The following is a 19,001-nucleotide window of genomic DNA, read 5'->3' as shown; positions in this document are numbered from 1 at the left end:
AACTACTAAAAAATAAGAATGGAAGCTCTAAATAGTTGATTCCCCGCCCCCACCTCCTGCAAGGGAATGGAATACAAGGGCTTTTATCTTTTATTTTATGCCAGCCTGTATCATTTGAAGAAAATACTTCAAATCCTTCTGTATCTTACTCCTATGATTAAAAGAAAATGGTCTAACAGAACAAAGAATAGGGTGGGCCAAGCCATGGAGGCCTTGAATATCAAACAAAGGTGAGTGCACTTTATTCTTTAATTATAAAGCCTCCTGGTCTGGGCTCATGTTGCTTGGCAGTGACGCCCAGGCTCGCCATTGGCTGTGAAGGCTCTGGAAAAGCAATTCTGTGCAAGAAGGCACTGGGTGGGTAGTGGTAGGCAGAGGCTGAGGCTGATTAACATCTTGTGAGGTTTTGTGCGTCCAAAGAATCTGGGCCTCCGGCAGCCAGCAGGCTCCTGGGAAGGAAGTCACTGGAGCTGTCTGGCATCTTGATAAGCCTTCCTTAGGTACCAGCTTCCACTGGAGCTCCTACAGTCACCTTCTGACAAGTTAAACTCCTTTTCTGCATGGTCCAGTGAAACGAACGGAGGAGGAAAGGTAGGGATTTGCTTAAGGATTTAACTTACTTTCAAAGCCAGTGATAGTTTTTCCAATTAGTTCACATCTTTGACTGCACCTTGGGGTAGTACGTGTGGGGCTCCCCCAGGAAGAGGCAGGAGGCAGGAAACAACCACCTGACAGCTTTGGGTGCTGGCGAACTTGGCAGTGGGAGATCTGACTAGTGTAACCAGAATTTTTCTCTCTTCTGGTCCACTTTTCTCTATTGCTTTGTTCCCTCCAAACGTTCAAATCTGTGAAATGGGAGCAACAATGGACAGTATTTCCTCCAGCAGATGACTAACCATTATTTGTGCTCACAGGGACATCAGAATATTTCCGAGCATGTGTACAGCCCTCTCAAACTGGATGACTAACTTGACACTGCAGAATGTGGGTGAGCAGGCCAATCCTCTGAGGAATGACTGCCTCGGCAAGAGATCTCATCCTGTGCCCTTCGGTGCTCCTGCCAACGTTTGCTTCTCAGACTCCATGGTGTTCTTTCCACCCCAGACTTCCTTCCTATGATAATCTCTTGCCCATCGCCTTGGAGACTGCTTTTCTGGGGGAGAGAAGACTCCAGGATGCTTTTCCTTTCAGCAATGGCTTTCACCCACCTATTTCTAGCTCAAGATTTTATTGACCATTCTCCTGCTTCTGCAATTTGCCTCCTGGTAACTTCAACATCCTCCCTCCCCCACATACTCACACACGCTCACGCACAGACGCTTGCATAAACATTCACTCACATGAGTACAGACACACTCATGTAATTTCCAGTTGGCTATTTTGTGTTATTGTGGACTGGAAATGATAAATTTTTCTTTTTTGAAAATTTTATTTATTTATTTGACAGAGAGAGAGCATAAGCACACAAGAAGGGGGAGCAGCAGGCAGAGGGAGAGGAGAAGCAGATTCCCCAACTGAGCAGAGAGCCGGATTCAGGACTTGATCCCAGGACCCTGAGATCATGACCTGTGCCAAAGGCGTACACTTCACTGACTGAACCACCCAGGTGCCCCACCTGTTTTTCTTTATGTGTAGCCCAGTGGAAGCACAGCTGGAGAAGCAGGAGAGCACAGTGCCTGTGGTTGGGGGTTCTGCAGATAGGCTGTCTGGGAATAAATCTGGGCTCCGAACCTAAGACTTCGTGACCTTGTGCCTCCGTTAATGCTTTGTGACTCCAGTCCTGTCTGAAAAGAGACAATAATGTTAGCCCTCCCCTCTCAGGGTTATTTTGAACATTGAATGAGAAAAATGTACCCAGTGCCTGGCACATGTGGGGTGTTCCATCATTGTTAGCTGTGGCCTTGCCCTCTGGCTCCTGGATCTACCTGCACCCGCGATTTTCCCTCATACCAACCTGGTAATAGGGCTCAATGCCTTTTCTAGTTGCTGTCACTCATTTCTTAGAGTTGTTGTGAGGGTTCAAAGAGGTACGGCATCTCATGATACACTTGAGTAAGTGGCAACCGTTAGTATTATCTGGCTGTTTGCAGAAAATATTTGTTGACTCCTGTACTTGAGTAAAAGATGAAGGCAGATTAAATTTCTTTTGAGGTAGAGGTGAGAGAAGAGGATTAGATATTTCAGGTCATAGCTGAGTGGGCTGGGGTATGGATAGGTGACTGGAAGCTGGGGAGACCCAACCACGGAGCCTTCCAGTGGCATTCTGAGCTTGATGCCTAACAGCAATCCAGCTTGATACACCTTGTGGGTAAAAGCTTGAACCAGGAGGAACCACCCAAAAAGAAAATTACTCTCAGCAACCAGAAGCGTGAGTGTGTGTGTTAGGAGGGCATTGCCTTAGAATTAAGTGGGAGAACAAGTGAGAGGAAATCTGATTCTTGGAGATCAGGCAAAGGGACAGAAGGTCTAAGCTACCCGGGTAGTCTAAGATCCTGCTGTCTGCCAGCCCTGAAAGTAAAAAGCCATTAATCCCTGAATGGAAGGTGTGTGGAGGCCATGTCATCCCAACCCCTCCTTCTATGGACGGGGATGCTGAAGGCAGACAGAAGAGGGGTGAGCCCAAGTTTACCCAAGGAGTTGATGGATGAGGGGTCAATACTTGATCTTAGTGCACTTTGCACCAAGTTAACTTTAAATCCTGTTAAATCCTTTAAATCCTACTTCCCTTTCGAGATGCTGTCCTGAGGCTGAGAAAAGGCCCCTCCCCAGAATTTTGAAAGAGAGGGCTTCATTCGTTCCACTATAAGCAGCCAGCTATAGCTCTCAGTTAAGAATAATTTTTCTTTTTTTTTTTTTTTCTGGTTTGTGTTTTGATCTGATGTTACCATTTCTAGTTTGAGGGCTGTTGTTGGGAGCAACCAATGAGAAGCTGTGTAATAAAGAATTTGGCTGCCCTTTGTCCCTGGTTCTTGGGAGGTAGCATCTAAACCCTTGAGAATCTCCTGAGGGATAGGAGTATATTTGTTATTCATAGTGAGCCTTTCAGACCACACCTGATAGTTTATGGTAATGGGGTGACTTGTGGTAGGCCCTAGACAACTAATGCTAATTAGATGATTCAGAATGGAAGCTAACCATGCTAGAAAGACCAACCATGTGGTTAGAGGCTTGGGGCTTTGAGTCCTGGGGAGGGTCAGGTCCATCAGTTGGCCAGTGAGTCAATTGATCATGCCTGTATAATGTAGCTCCAATAAAAACTCTTTATTTGGGATACCTGGGTGGCTCAGCGGTTGAAGCGTCTGCCTTTGGCTCAGGTCGTGATTCTGGAGACCCCGAATCGAGTCCCACATCAGGCTCCCTGGCGTGGAGCCTGCTTCTCCCTTTGCCTGTGTCTCTGTGTCTCTCATAAATAAATAAATAAAATCTTAAAAAAAAAAAAACCAAACACCTCTGGATTCTGAAGCTCAAAGGAATTTTCTCTAGTTGATGATACTCTGCATATCACCACATACTGGTGTGCCAGGAGGAGGGTGACACATTCCTGAGGATGATGGAAACTTCACGTCCCAGACCTTGCACAATATGCCTCTTTTTTTTTTTTTTTTTTGGTCTGGTTCTGATTTGTATCCTTTTGCTATAATAAAACTGTAATCATAAGTACAGTGCTTTTCTGAGTTTTGTGAGTCATTCCGGAGAATTATTAAACCTGAGGGGATAGTGCAAAGTACTGAATTAATAGCCGGCTGCTTAGAAGTGAGGTTGGCCAGAGGTCCCCCACCCTTGCGGCTGGTGTCTGAGGTGAAGGCAGTCTCGTGAGGACTGTGCCCTTCACCTGCGCAGCTTGGCCCGACTCCAGATGGTCGGTGTCAGAGGTCATCACAGAGGCTCACGTTTGCGTCTTCTGTCAGGGTGTACTTGAGAATGTTGAGTTATGTGAGAGTGTCCCGGGGGCAGAGTCCATTCTGATCTTGAGACAAAGTAAAATAGCAGTTCTCCTGGGAAGTTGGCCTATTCATATATATATATATATATATAAAATATATATAAATATATAAATAAAATATATAAATATATATTTATATATAAATATATATAAATATATAATATAAAATTATATAATATAAAATTATATTTATATATAAAATAATATATAAAATATAAATATATAAAATAACGTATATTAAATATATAATATAAATTATATTTATATATAATAATATATAAAAATATATAATATAAATTATATATATATATATATATATATATATATATATATATATATATATATATAAAATGAATGTGTGACTGACAGGACTTCGGTCTTCAGGCCTGCTGGAAAACTCGGAGCCCTAAGGGGTTTGCGTGATAGGCACTTCAGTCTCATTCCTGGCATCACTTTGTCTCCAACCCTGAGTGTCTTTCTTTTATTTTTTGCCCCATGTTTAATTCATACTGTCACGGGTAACCCGGATGTCATCGGGAGCCTTGCCTTCTTCCATCACCTCTGTCTCCAGGATCTGTTTTATACTTGACCTCTTTTTTCTCTGATACATCTTTCCAGAAGAAAGCTTGTCTAACTTGATTTGCACACACCCCCGCACACAACTCCCTCCTCCCTCACCAACCTACCCACGTTATTTGTAACTGCGATGTAGACTTCATTGAAGATTTGAGGGTCACGAGGAGAGGTCATATGTCAAGCAAACAAATGATCTCTGTATAACTATTACACATTTCTATTTTCCCTCACTAGGGATTTCTCACTGGCCCTTTTGTCCTATGGGATACTCAGCCAGCCATCTGCCATGTTTCTAGTTCCCCTCTTCCTCTTTCTTCTCTTTTTCTTTCCTTCTTTCTCATAAGCAAAAATAAACTCTTCATATTTTCTCAGTTGCCTGATGTGTAGGAGTCAGTCAACTCCTTTCTGGATTTCTCTCAGAGGGGAATTGATCCTCCATGGGAGGAGGGCGAGTCAGGAGCCTCCTATCCAGCCATCTCACTCTTCATTGTATTTCTATACTCTAGCAATGAGCAATCAGAAAATGAAGTAAAAAATACCATGTACAACAGCATTAGAACACACAAAATACTAATTTGACAAAAGGTGTGCAAGACTTGTGTAGTGGGAACTATATAAGAGTTGCTGAGAAAAATTAAGAAAGAACTAAGTAAATAGCAAGTCATACCATGTGTATGAATTTAAAGACTCTTTATTCTAAGATGTTAATTATTTCAAAATAAATTAATGGATTCAACAGAATTACAGAACGTTAGAGATGATCAAGGGGTGCAGACACTGTCCCCAATATCTATTTTCCTCCTTTGTCAGGTAAGAATGCTGAGAGTTTTCCAGAGAAAGGACCTCATCTCCCAACTCCCTTGAAGCAGATGGCACCATGTGACTAGGCGCTGGCCAATGAGACTTGAGCAGAGGTGATGTAACTAACTCCTGGGTTAGGGTTTTTACAGAAGGAGCATGGCTTCCCCCCACCCCTAGTCCCTGCTCTGGGGCTGAATGGGGCTAAATGCTGATGTGGCCAGGAGCCATGTAGGACCCTAAGGCCTCTAGCGGAGACAGGAGCAGCAAGTCGGAAGGAGTGCTGGTGTCTGAAGGCCTTGGAGTATTCAAACCAGGTCTCATAAACTGGGTAGCAACATGAGGCAGTGTGTGCTTGCCTTGTGAGGCTTTATGACTAAAGAATAAAGTGTATTATAGAGTGATTGAAAGTTCACCATGGCCTGACCCCATTTCTTTTTTGAGTTTTTAAAATCATAGTAGTAATGCATTCATGTGTATGATTTCATTCCAAATGATAGAGAAATGTATACAGTGACAGTATCCGAGTCCCCTTCTCCAGAGGCCACCACTTATGACAGTTTCCATTCTTGTTTGTTTTACTCTTATTAGCTCAGAATAGCTATATTTCTTTTTTCTTCTTCTTCTTTTTTTTATAAGATTTTTAATTTATTTATTCATGAGAGACACAGAGAGAGAGAGAGAGAGAGAGGCAGAAACACTATCAGAGTGAGATTAAGGCTCCCTGTGAGGACCCTGATGCAGGACTCTATCCCAGGACCCCGGGATCACCACCTGAGCCAAAGGCAGATGCTTAACCACTGAACCATTCAGGTGCTTCCCAGAATAGCTATATTTCTATTTTTAGTTTATTAGCATCAAGTGGATCAAGTGACTTCTCTTATAAAAAATGTAAAGAGTTCAGCACACATAACATATTCTTCTTCCTACACTCCATGAAATGTTTTTTTTAAAAGATTTTATTTATTTATTCACGAGAGAAAGAGAGAGAGAGGCAGAGACATGGGCAGAGGGAGAAGCAGGCTCCATGCAAGGAGTCCGATGTGGGACTCGATCCCGGCTCCAGAATCACACCCTGGGCCAAAGGCAGGTGCTAAACCGCTGAGCCACCCAGGCTGCCCTCCATGAAATGTTTTATATTTAGTTTTATTTGGTGCAGATATTAAAAAACTTAAGTCTTACATCCCATATACTTCTTTTTTGTGTGCCTCATGCTACAAGTCAAATTAAGCTACATATCTTTTTTTAAAAAATATGTCATTCGAATTAGAAACTATTTCAGATATTCAGAAAAATTCTTCAATGGATATATTCAAGCACATATTTGATAAGGATCTTGTTATGGGCTGAACTATGTCCCCTCCCACCCCCCTCCCCCCGACATTGTGCAGCAATCTGTCTTGCAGTGGGCTCCTTCCTTCCACAGACTGTGAGCTCCTTGAAGATGAGTATGTTGCCTTTGGATCTCCAGTGCCTGGCACAGGGGCTAGAACATAGAAGATGTTCAGTTATTATTTATAGAATCAACAGAAGAATGACTGAGTGACTGCTATGAAAAGCCCACTTAACGATATATTCAAGCCTACAAGTGGATAGGTTAATTGCAAAGATCTGTTAAATGGCAATGATAAAAAAGGATGCATTTGTATAAATATTTTATTTTTACCTAGAAGTTCATTCACCGAAAATGAAGGAGAAAGAAGGACTTCCCTTCGAATGTGGATTAGCAAATAGAGTTCTACTGTCTATCTTGCAGAAAGCACATCCATTAAGCATTGTCTGTGATTTGCAGTTGGATTTACTAAAGTGGAGAGCATAACATCTTATGTATAGCATTCCGCCCAAAGATATTTTCCAATATTGCTAGATTTATTTTCAATCTAGTATAGTTGTCAGGCTAATTTAATAACAATAATTTTGAGACTAGCTTTTATTGCCCTTTCAAACATTCATAGTAATTTTCATTGAAATCATATTTCTCCTTTCATTCTCTTATTACATTGATTTACATTGTATTTTGTTAAGTTAGGTAATTACATGAACAAATCCAACTGGCATAAGAAGGATTGGAAACAGACCCAGTTGGTTCTCATGAAGCAGGTAAATCAGTGCTCCTGTGTCCAGGTGTACTAGAGAATTAGTGAATGGCACCGAGGGCTCAGCGTTTACTGCACATGTTTGAGGTAGAATGAATAGGACTGGTTAAAAAGCTAGAGTCTGTTAAGCAGAGGCTTATTTAAAGATGTTTACACAGAAATAGCACAGTGCTGGATAAAGTAGGTTTAAATCATGTTTGTTGAATTTGTGCATAAACAGTTGTGGATGTCAGCTCCCAAAGGTGACATGAGAGACTTTTCTCTCTCCCTGAAGGGAACTCCTGGATGTCCTGCATGACCCACTCCAAGGTGAAACTACAAGAAAAATCATCATCAGCTTTGGGGAGAAGGGGCTCATGAGCAGACACACTTTCCTTCCCTCATTCTTTGCTTCCCAGAGGCAGCAAACAGACCTGCAATGAAAGGGAAGAGCCCTTCTCAGACTGACCGCCTCCAGAGGACACTTTCTGTTCTCCTGAGCATCTCCCACTGCAGTGGTGCCTGGTGACAGTCTTTTCAAGAAGCTGGACAACACCATGATTTTCAGGGAGGAGTTACTTGAGAAAAATAATTGCTAAGCATCTTCACAATTGCAGGACAAACCCCATGCGCTAGGGATTCAAAGACACGCTATCCATTCTTAAAAGATTTCGCAGTGTGGTGGAGGGGGAGACAGACAAATGAATCATCGCGGCACAATGTTGTAAGTGCTATAATAGAGAGATGTCAGGGTCAAGCAAGTTCAGTGTGGGCTGCAGTGGCTAGGCTTAAGCATCCAGGAACTCTGTTTCCTTGCAGCCAATATGAAGAGGAATGCCACTGACAGCAAAAGAACCAGTTGCCTAGGTGAAGGCCAACAGTCTTTGATTCACACACTGGATGAAACTTCTCTATAGACCTCCTCGTGATGGATGGATTTAGCCAAAGCTGTGCAATTGATGATATCACAAGACTCCCAGGACTGACCGTCATAGGAACCCTCAGTATAAGTCAGTGGCATCATAGTAGCACCTGTCTGGTGCATAGGCTACAGCCATCTCTTCCTACCTCCTCCTGCTACCCTGCACTCTAGCTGAGCCAAACCTATGACCAAGCCCTACTACCATGTTTGGAAATCAAGAAATGCACACGGATGCACAATCAGCTGGGTGCTGGACAGAGAAGAGCATTGGATCTGGAGTCAGGAGCCAGAGTCCTGAGTACTGAACTGCATTTCAGTAATGATTGATATACTTGGTTGGAAAAATAGAAAACTGTGGTTGGCATCATTTTCATAGCTACCTTGTGCTGTCTCCTGAGTACTCAGTGTTCATTTGTTAGCTCCTCTCTCTGAAGGTAAATCTGAAGGCAGTCTCGCTGTGAGGAGACATCTCCTCTCCCCACCATCTCACGGTGGCCCCTCCCTGTCTGCTGAGTTCTATGAGGAGTGAGTAACCACTAGCAGAGAATAGTCCAGAATTCTGTACTGAATCTAATTTTTTATCAATACGACTGACGTGACTATGGAAGGATCAGATGTTTTCAATCCTGCTCCTTATGGGGACTGGCCATGAAACTGACTAAAAAGCCATAGCCAGAACAACTGGTTCAAAACCTTGAGGTTTACAGAGTGTTCCCAAACTTAATATCTGTAAGCTAATACTAAGTGGTTCCCAAGATAATTTCTATTTTGAAATCAATACAGGTTGCAATGGCCAAATTGGCCATTGACTCTACACTGGTTGAAGCCAGAGCTGAATAACCATTTACCAATTCTCAAGGGCAAAAGCCATGGTTTTCTTTATTAGAACCTAAGGCTAGCTGTCACCATGCCATGGACAAATGCCACCAGATGACTTCTCATAAACTGAACTACCTGGACTATTCTTATGCAGGTGAGAGTACGCTTCAAAGGACATCATTTACCCCAAACCCAGAGAATCCAATGAGGTTAAAAATAGCAGAACTCACTTATTCAAACTTTCTACCTGCAGAGTGTCCTCAGCCATGGGACCAAATGTGAATCTTAGGGGAACATAGTCTGAGGGAAAAATAAGGGTTCTTCTTTTCCTATACTATCAGCAAACAATTATGAACAAGGGTTTTATGATTTTTGGACAGCGATCTCTTCCAATGCAGGGAAAATTTGCCAAAAAGAAAAGAAAAAGAAAGAAAAAGCATTTGATAGGGAAGATTCAGAAGATTAATACTTTCTCTGAGAAAAACTGGAAAAGCCATATTAAAAACCATCAATTTGAAGACTTTGAGGAATCACTGAGGCATTCTGGAGGCACGAGGTTGAGAGAAGAGTGGGTGATTGCCAAGTCTGACAGGGCAGTGTTGACTCTCAAAGTCGTTTCTGAGACTCTTCATCACTGACCTGAATGTACTCCCAGGGGCATCCTCCACTGATATCCCTGGGAAAACAAACAAAACTTGAGGACCTGCTGTATGCTCATGGATTCTCAGGGCCACCCGAAGACATGGAAATTACTGCCTTCATGTTACAGCGGAGGGAATGAAGGTTCACAGAGATTAAGATACATATTGAAGGCCACACAGCTTTGGAGTCTTGGAACCTGAACCCAAACGCAGTTCTCTCCAACTTTAAAGCCTGGGCTCTCTACTGCAACACAGACCTTCTACTGACATGGAAATGTTCTGTGATCCAAATATCCCCACTGACTGCCCTAGGCCATGACATGTCCCCTGGAGGCAGGAGGAGATATATCTGGACAGGCTGTGTGGGATGACAACAGGAATCTGGGCCCAGCATTACTTCTGCTCTGGGACAATGGCTTCTGCTCAGGGTCAGGAAGTCAGAAGGCTTAGGCATGAACAAGGGATAATCTCAGGGACTGAAAGAGAACCACCCATCAAGGAGAGAGGAAATCATGCTTTAGGTCATACTCTGTAGAAGCCTTAACTCAAATTCAATTGACATGGTTCCAGCCTAGGAACAAGCAAGGCCTTGCATTCCTTACCTGAGATAAGGAGCCTAGGACCCCGTCCAGTTTATACTGTCTCTCTGAGCTTGCCCATAGCCCCTTCCCCTTGTCCTAAGATAACTTCCTGAGTGAGCGGCTGAATTTTGCTTCTTTCAGATGTTGTTTTCACCCCAAAGTGAACACAGATGTGTTACATTGTTTGCTCAATGTGCATGCTCCACCTCTCCTCATGAATAGTCATACATTTCTCAACCCTTTTCATCAATATGCATGTAATCTCCTACCCTGAATTTCCTCTTTAAAAACCTCACTTAAGGGGATCCTAGCTGGCATAGTCAGTTGAGCATTAGACTCTTGATTTTGGCTCAGATCTTGGTCATGGGGTAGTGGTCTCGGGGTGCGGGATTGGACCCCCTGTGGGTCTTTGTACTGGGCAGGGAGTCTGCTTGGGGTTCTCTCTCTCCCCACTACTCAAGTGTGCATGAGTGCTCTCTCTCTCAATAAACAAACAAACAAACAAACAAACAAACAAACAAACAAACCTGCTTAATCCTTAGCCCAGAATCTCAGGGATGATTTGAACGTCAGTTCTTGATCTCCCCAGGGTGCTGGCCTCCTGAATAGAGCAACCTTTCCTTTTCAACCAACACTTACCTCTTGAGTACTGGCTTTCTAGTGGCAAGCTGCTGAACTTGGATTTTGGTAACAAATCCACGTAGAGGTCTGTGTCAAGTCCTTACCCTTCCTAAGCCCTGCAGCCCCACGACCAGGGTGATATGTCCACTGCATATGGAAGGTAGCGCAGGGAAGAAGCAAGTAACTCTCAGGGACAAATCTAGAATGGCAACTACTTGTGTGTTTTATTAACTAGAATAGGCAAACTGCGTAAACAGCAAGGAAGTGAAGCCCTCCGATATGGAAAAAAGAAGAGTGGGTAGAGGACAGCTGAGAACCAACCACAACACCCAGTAGGCCCTTTTTGCCTCTAAAAAGTCCCCATCAGTCCTGACTGGCCAGGGCTACACAGGGCAGGAGTAACAGCATGGAAGCAGGTGGGCCCCACTGGGCCACAGAGTTAGCATCGTGGACTGTGTTACCCATCACTCTTAGTTCCTGCAGCCCTAGTTGGCCTGAGGAGATGGAGGAAAACCACAAGCTCTGCTGTCCTCCATCAGGGCACCATGGCGTTTTTACTTACGGAACTGGACACAATTTGAAGCTCTAATTTGTTTGTCTTTTTATTTTCTTCATCTCCCTTAAACTCAAAGGTTGTAATGCCTAGACCTGCTTAGGTTTCCTAGTTTCATCAAACAAGGTTGATGTTGTTCACTACGATGTCCCCAGCATCCAGTGCGTGTACCTTAGAGACCATCTCTTCTAATATCCTCATTTAACACGGGAAAAAGTTGAGGCTTAAAAAGTCAAAGGGATTTTTCTGAGATCACATTGTGAATAGCAGGGCTGATATCAGCCTTGGTTTCCCGGAGTCCTGCCTGAGGCTTTCCCATCATTCTCTGCCACATCAGTCATTATGAGAGAAGCTCCTCCCAAGATACCCCATGTGAGCTCAGAATGTGAGACAGATTCAGGGGTATAGAAACTGCTAGTTGATCCAAATATCCATTTCCCTCCTCTTTCACATAAGAATTCTGTGAGGTTTTTTTTTTTTTTTTTTTTTTTTTTTTTTTAATTCTGTGAGTTTTAGACTAGAAAAAGGATCCTAATCCCAGCCCACCTTAATGCTGGATGGCGCCATGGAACTTGGCGTTGGCCAATGGGAAGTGAGCAGAAGCAATGTTACCAATTCCTGGGTTGTGTCTTTCCTTTTTCTCACCTCTGGGTGGAAAACTAAAATGTCCAAGAGCCATGTAGAGCCACCTCCAGGGATGCGTAGCATTAAGTGTGAAACACTCTGTGTCTGATGCCGTGGAGTCACCAGTTCAGTCCTGGTAACCTCTCTTGCTTAAGTCACTATTATAATGGGTAGCTTTCTAAAGCAACAAAAATCATAAGGTCAAAGCTCTTATAAATACCTATGTACCCCCATCTTCTTAAAAAAAAGAAAAGCCAATACATTCCATTCTCAAAGCATCTATGTTGATAATTCCCAAGAGAGATTATTCCCAAGAAGTGACATTAAACAATCAAATTCTGAGGAGTACCATGAGGAATTGATCCAATCACACACAGAGAGAAAGTCCCAGGAAATGCCAACTGTGAGGAGGCTATTAGAAGAGATGGATTTTCTTCATTTGCCATCAAATCTCATTTCCATCTTCTTACCCTCCTCTGTGTCCTCAGAGTCCTCATCCATGGGTTCCCTCTCTCTCTGTGTTGCTTTCAGCCAAAGGGAGACACAGACTGGAGCTGGAGGGCAGGAGGAGGGCGGCTGGGGGTTTGTGGCTTTCTAGCTTTTTCTCTCTGCCAGGCTGTGAGTTAACAGTGGAGGTGTTACCCTGCCTAAGGGCTTCACCCTGGTCTAATGGCCTTTCCTACAGCCACAGCTCCAACTACACCTACAGCCACAGCCCTCCCGAGTTCTGGTAACTTGTCTGAGTTCTGATCCCCTTGTCTTTCAAGCCTAGTGATTTTAAGGCTCCTCCTATTACTTTCCTTAGGGGGTGGTGGTCACCATCTCATGTAATCTTCTCTAAATCTGTCCATATTGGTAGATTGTACCTTAATTAAACTCTTCTGAATTATCCCATTTTAAGCCATCTGTTTTCTGCTGGCATCCTGAGAGATACTGAAAGGAACGTAAATTTCAAAAAGCAAGTAAAACAGATGACTAGGTTATTCACAGCACTTTAGCTTTGGGATGCGTGCGTGTTCCCAATCTTGCTCCCTAAATTAAGGAAAGCAACAGATTTCTCACCATGACAGCACAATTTGAATTGTTGGGATGGAGGAGCAAAAGGAACAAGGGTCTAAGGGGGGAAACAAGGTGGATGTACTAATTCCGATTTCCACAGTTGAGGCTGCCCGGACACAAAGTGGCAGAAGGTCTTTTCCTGTTGGAGCCTCTGAATACTTCACTCCCAGATCAAGTTACATGGGTGTGAACTAGGAGGAAAAGCCTAACGGTGGTTTTGGAAATAAATACTTGATCGAGGTGCCTTTCCTCCATTCTTTTTGCAGGAGGTGACAAGCTGATCTGTGCCGAAGAGAAAGTGTGCTGCGACTGACTGCCACTACGGGACACTTCTCTGCCGTGGAGAGGTGCCAACAGGAGCAGGGGTGAAGCCTGGAGCTGTAGTAAGGCTTATCGAGGTGCTAAACAGCCCTCGTGATTTCCTGTCCAGAGATCTGCTGGCAAGTGAGAGTGTGGGGTTCTCCGAGTCATGATCGCTCATGAGATGTTTCTCAACATTTGATCTGACTCTACTCCTATCTCTCAACTTCTGCCCATCCCAGCCCATCCGGTGCCCATGCCTACAAGGGAGTGTTGTTTTGTGGCATTTGCTGCCAACTGTGTGCCTGGGTAGCAATGGCAAGCAATATGAGCCTGTGTGAGGAGGTTTCACAACTAAGAATAAAGCACACTCTCCTCACTTGTCATTCAAGGCCCTCCATGGCCCATTCCATACTTTTTCATTGTCATAGTTAGTGACACATGTGGATTTACATTTTCTTTCCAGTTGACATAAAAGTGTGCCAAATAAACCACAAAAGACTTCCTGAATCCTATTCTCCAGAAGCAATGATTTATTTAGGTTTTTCTTCTACATTTCTTCCACATCTTTTATTAATTATAGATTTGATTAGTAAACTAGTATTTCTGTGTTTTAACTTATCAGTATTAACAACAGGATCAACTTATTCCTCATATAAGATGTAAAGAATTTAGGACATGGCCAAGAATCTGGAATTATAAGATTGAGAATTTAAAATAACTGTGATTAATATGCTAAGGAATCTAATGGAAAAAGTGGGCAATATGCAAGAGCAGACGAACACTATAAGCAGAAAGATGGAGAGTCTAAGAAAAAGGAAATGTTAAAAATAAAAACATTGTGAAGAATGAAAAACATAAGTGAAGAATGCCCTTGATGGTCTCATCAGTAGACTAGCTACAGTTTTTCAAAGAATCAGTGAGCCTCAAGATAACTTACTAGAAACTTCCCAAACTGAAAAGCAAAGAGAAGGAAAGACAAAACATGGAAAGGAGTGTTTGAGAGCTATGGGATGATGACAAAAGGTATAGGATATATAGCATAGGGATCTCAGAAAGAGGAGAAAGAAAGGAATGGAAGATGTATTTGAAATAATAGTGGCCAAGAGCTTTTTAAATTATTTGCAGGCACCAAATCACAGATTCGGGAAGCTCAGAGAACCTGAACCAGAATAAATAATAATACATTTTAAAAAAACCTTATTCAATTCATTTCTGGGGCAGAGAAACTACTCTATATGATATTATATATTGTGCATTTGTCAAATCTATTGAGCTATACAAGAAATCTCAAGTCAACTATGGACTTCAGTTTATAATAATGTATCTGTATTGATGCGTCAATTTTAATAAGTGTGCCAAATTAATGGAAGGTTCTAGTGATAGGAGAAACAGTGTGTGGGGGGGTGGGTGGGGGGGTATGGGAAGAGGGAGTATATGGGAACCCTCTGTACTTTCTGTGAAATTTTTCCATAAATCTGAAAGTGCTCTAAAATACAAGATTCATTAAAAATGAATAGGCAAGCCACCAACCGGGTGAATATTTATAACACACATAATTAAGGAAAGACTCATTCGGCACAAATAAAAACTCCTACAAATCAATAACAAAAAAGGGAAACACTTAAAAAAAAAAGGAAACACTTAATAAAAGTGGGCAAAATTTAGACACTTCAAAAAAAAATACAAGTAGCCAACAAGCACATGGAAAGATGCCAATTTCATAAGTCACTTTGGAAATGCAAATTAAAACACAATGAGCTACCACTTTATACTCATTAGAATGACTAAAATTCAAAGGACTGGCAATGTTTGTTAGGAAGGATTTGGAGCAACTGGTACTTTCAGACATGGCTGGGGGGATGTGCAATAGCACAGTCACTTTAGAAAAGAGCTTAAGAATTTCTCAGAGTCAAGCACACATCTTTCTGTGACCCGGCAATACCACTTCAGGTTATTTATCCGAGAGAAATAAAAACATGTATCCAGAAAAAGATTTGAATAAGAATGGTCGCAGTATCTTTATTCAAAATAACCAGTAACGAAATACTACACAGACATCTGTCAATATGAAAGTAAAGAGTGAAAAAAAAAAAAAAAAAAAAAGAAAGTAAAGAGTGGTCCACCCGTACAGTGGAAACAGTACTCAGCTTCATCAAAAGGACAAACTCCTGATAGTATGCAATGCCGTGGCCTGGGTGAGTCCTAAAAATATTATGCTGAGTGACACAAGGTAGGAACACAAGAGTACATTGAGCAACCCTAAGTATATGAAATCAAAGGTCAGGAAAAACTAATCTTTGGGGATAGAAGTAGGAATTTTAATTGCCCCTCGGACAGAAGGAATGTCTGAGAGGGATATGAGAAAACTTTCAGAGGTGATAAAAACTGTGCTGTGTTTTGCTTGGGGTTTGAGTCACATGGGTGACTCAAATTCATTTCATTCAAATTCAATTCATTGCCAGAACTCGCTGCACTGTACACTTCCGATCTGTGCCATCACTCTCTCCTCACTGTCCCTCAGTTAAAGGACTAAAAAATTATTAGACGAGGCAACACTTAAACTTTACACATTCTTTTTACAGAACATGTCACTTTAGAAAGATTTTTCCATAATCAAATTCACAAAATAAATGTTGCAAGCTCTGTGGAGTAAGAGGTAAATCTGACGGAGATCCTGTCCTCGGGGAACACAGTCTAGGAAGGCCCATTGGAAATGTGCCATGATGGGTCAGAGAGCCCCAGAGAGGGAGAGCCGGGGCAAAGGCTCAGGGGGCAGGAATGAGAAAGCATGCACATGGGGTACCCCTGGAGGGCGTGGGACAAGAAGTCACAGCAAGACAACCTACTTCAAACCTTAAGTACGCTTTGACATCGATTTGTCCGGCTTTGTGCTTGCACAAACTGGAAATGGTGCAAGGAAGAAACAGACGGTGACTCAAATCTGGTAAATGGATGTTTAGCACAGGCTCGGTTTAAAAATCCATCATTTATTCATGCATTAAGTCATTTATTCAGTAAGCATTCATTAAACTAGGGAGATATTCTAGGGCCTTGCCAAATCAAAGAAGATTACTCTTTGGGGCCAGACTGCACTTTAATTCTTTTAATTTTATGGAGACAGATGACAGGAGGGTGACCACAGACACTTGTGATGGAATGTTCTCCTAGTCCGTCCTGAGTGCAGTGACCAAATAAATCTAGACCTTTCCTGCACTGCTTTCAGCCTCCGCTGAAGGTGGGATTCTTCAGAAGGGGACCCCAGAGTTGACAAAGCTTGGGATGGTGTGAAGGCCCTGGTCCAGGCGGTCCTTGAGCCGCTGCACTCAGTGCCTGCTTGACGGGTGCTGTCCCAGTCCTCATGCGGAGGATCGTTATCTCAAACTTAAGCTATATCTGAAAACCTTAAGGTCTTAAGATCGGAGTGCCCAGAGGCTGAGAGAAGTCCAGAAAACCCTCCAAACTGATGGGGAGAAAGTTGGCTCTCAAAGCCACCATTTATCCGACGGAGGAGGCTCTGAGTCAGAATACCAGACTGTTTCCCGACATCTCCAGATGTTCCTGAGGGCTGCTGACTTCACTGTCATCCCCTCCGGTTACGTCCTGCAGAGCCCGCTGGAGGACCATCTTGAGGGTCTTCTGTCGCCGTGGCCACCGCTGTCTAAAGGAGCCAACGAAGAAGTAAATGACGGGGTTGGCACAGCTGTTGACACAGGACAGGACAAGCGCAACCAGATAAAGATGCCAGAGGATGACATGAGACCTCGTCTGAATCCAAAATAAGAGGAACCAGTGAATGCCAAAGGGCAGGCCGCAGAGGAGGAAGGCCAGTACCGTAAGGACCACGGTCACGTACAGCCTGGTCAGCGGCACCCGCTGGGAGCTGCACAGCAGTCTGGTCAGCAGGGCCAGGCTGGAGCCAGAGAGAAGCACAAATAAGAAGATGAGCCAGGTGGCGGTGATGAAGTCAAATGCCCGACACCAACCATAGTCCAAATCCAGAAACAGGAAGCCACAGTACTGCCCCTCCAGGATGCTGAGCAGCAGAGACAGGGCCCAGAGCAGGGCGCACATCACAGCTGACGTGTGTTTTGGGCGGTGGCAGCGGTACCAGATGGGACACAGGGCCGACAGGCAGCGCTCCAGGCTAATGGCACTGAGAATGCTCAGGCTCGCGATGTAGGCGAAGGTCCACACGGTGGTGAAGAAGCTGGGGATCGCGAGGGGCGTGGAGTGGAAGTTGACGAGTTGCTCCAGGGAATATACGGTCTGGAAGGAGAGGTAGAGGAAGTCGGCTCCTGCCAGGTTGAGGATGTAGACGGAGAAGGCGTTCCTCCGCATGCGGAAGCCCAGGAACCAGAGCACGATCACGTTTCCTGCCAGCCCACCTAGGGCAAATGTGAGGCTCAGCGAGGCCGTGATCACGGTCTGCACGTTGGGGGTTTGCAGAAAGGGCTGGTCACTTGCATTCTTTGGCGTGAAGGTGCTTTCCCAGGCTGGGCCCGTGGGATCGATGCTCAGAAACCCCCCACTGGTATTCCTGGGAACACAAAAGAGACTTGAGCACCGGCTGTGTGCTCACTGATTCTCAGGGCCACCCTGCTACGTGGGGGATTACCGTGTCCACGTTACAGAGGAGGGAAAAGGAGGCTTGCAGAGACTAAGATACTTGCCGAACACCACACTGCTTTGCAGTTCTGGAACCTGGAGTCAGACCTTCTACTGACATGGGGATATTCTAGGGTTCAAACACTTCTTAACCTCCCAGACCATGTCAGATCTGCAGGAGGCAGGAGGAGAAAAGTCTGGACAGGTTATGTGTGGTGACGACGGGACTCTGAGCTCTGCATTCCTTCTGCCTGGGACTGAGATTTTCCTTTTAGGGGCCAGGAAGTTGGAAGACCCAGGCCAAGACCTATGGACAATCTCAGTGACTGAAGGTGGTCCATCCACTAGAAAAGCGATCATGAGTTAGGGTTATGAAGAGAATGTGACCTTTTGCAATGACAGGTATGAGTATGGCTAACCCTCTTGGCCAGAAATGGCCCAGCAAGTCAGCTTTATGAGGACAGGAAATACTTTCCTCCTGTCCATTAGTGTGTCCCCAGTGCCCTGCTCTGTTGCAGGGGAGACACTCTAAGTCACTCTTACAATGGATTTCTTCCTAGAGCAGTCAAAAATCATAAATTTAAAATACTTATAAAATATTTGTGTACCCGACCTTTAAAAAACAAACAAAAAACCCTTCACAAAACTATGTTCCATTCTCAAGGCATTTATTTATTTATTTATTTATTTATTTATTTATTTATGAGAGAGAGAGAGAGAGAGGGAGCACCAGCAGAGGGGAGAGGCAGAGGGAGAAGCAGACTCCCTACTAAGCAGGGAGCCTGAAGCAGGGCTCTATCCCAGGACCCTGAGATCATGACCTGAGCAGAGGCAGACACTTACTAACTGAGCCACCCGGGCGCCCCCATTCTCAAGGCATT

At 43.8% G+C, this 19,001-nt stretch overlaps 1 protein-coding gene and 1 long non-coding RNA gene across 2 annotated transcripts in view; one reads left to right on the top strand and one right to left on the bottom strand.

Moving 5' to 3' along the window:
• The first annotated feature begins 303 nt into the window (after positions 1–303).
• LOC144295251 (uncharacterized) lies at positions 304–1,426 on the top strand. The gene is made up of 2 exons (XR_013362588.1): positions 304–591; positions 915–1,426. It is a non-coding gene; the product is annotated as an uncharacterized LOC144295251 (long non-coding RNA).
• A 15,529-nt stretch (positions 1,427–16,955) lies between these two features.
• The window catches only part of MRGPRX2 (MAS related GPR family member X2), a 41,268-nt gene continuing 39,222 nt past the window's right edge, over positions 16,956–19,001 (bottom strand). Inside the window, exon 3 of the mRNA XM_077867656.1 lies at positions 16,956–18,082. Within this exon, the coding sequence (XP_077723782.1) occupies positions 17,035–18,082 (1,048 nt within the window). The 3' untranslated portion in view covers positions 16,956–17,034. The remainder of the gene's footprint in view (positions 18,083–19,001) is intronic.

Source organism: Canis aureus, chromosome 23 (assembly GCF_053574225.1).
Source record: "Canis aureus isolate CA01 chromosome 23, VMU_Caureus_v.1.0, whole genome shotgun sequence".
NCBI lineage: Eukaryota > Metazoa > Chordata > Mammalia > Carnivora > Canidae > Canis > Canis aureus.
This window is presented reverse-complemented; position numbering and strand designations above follow the sequence as displayed.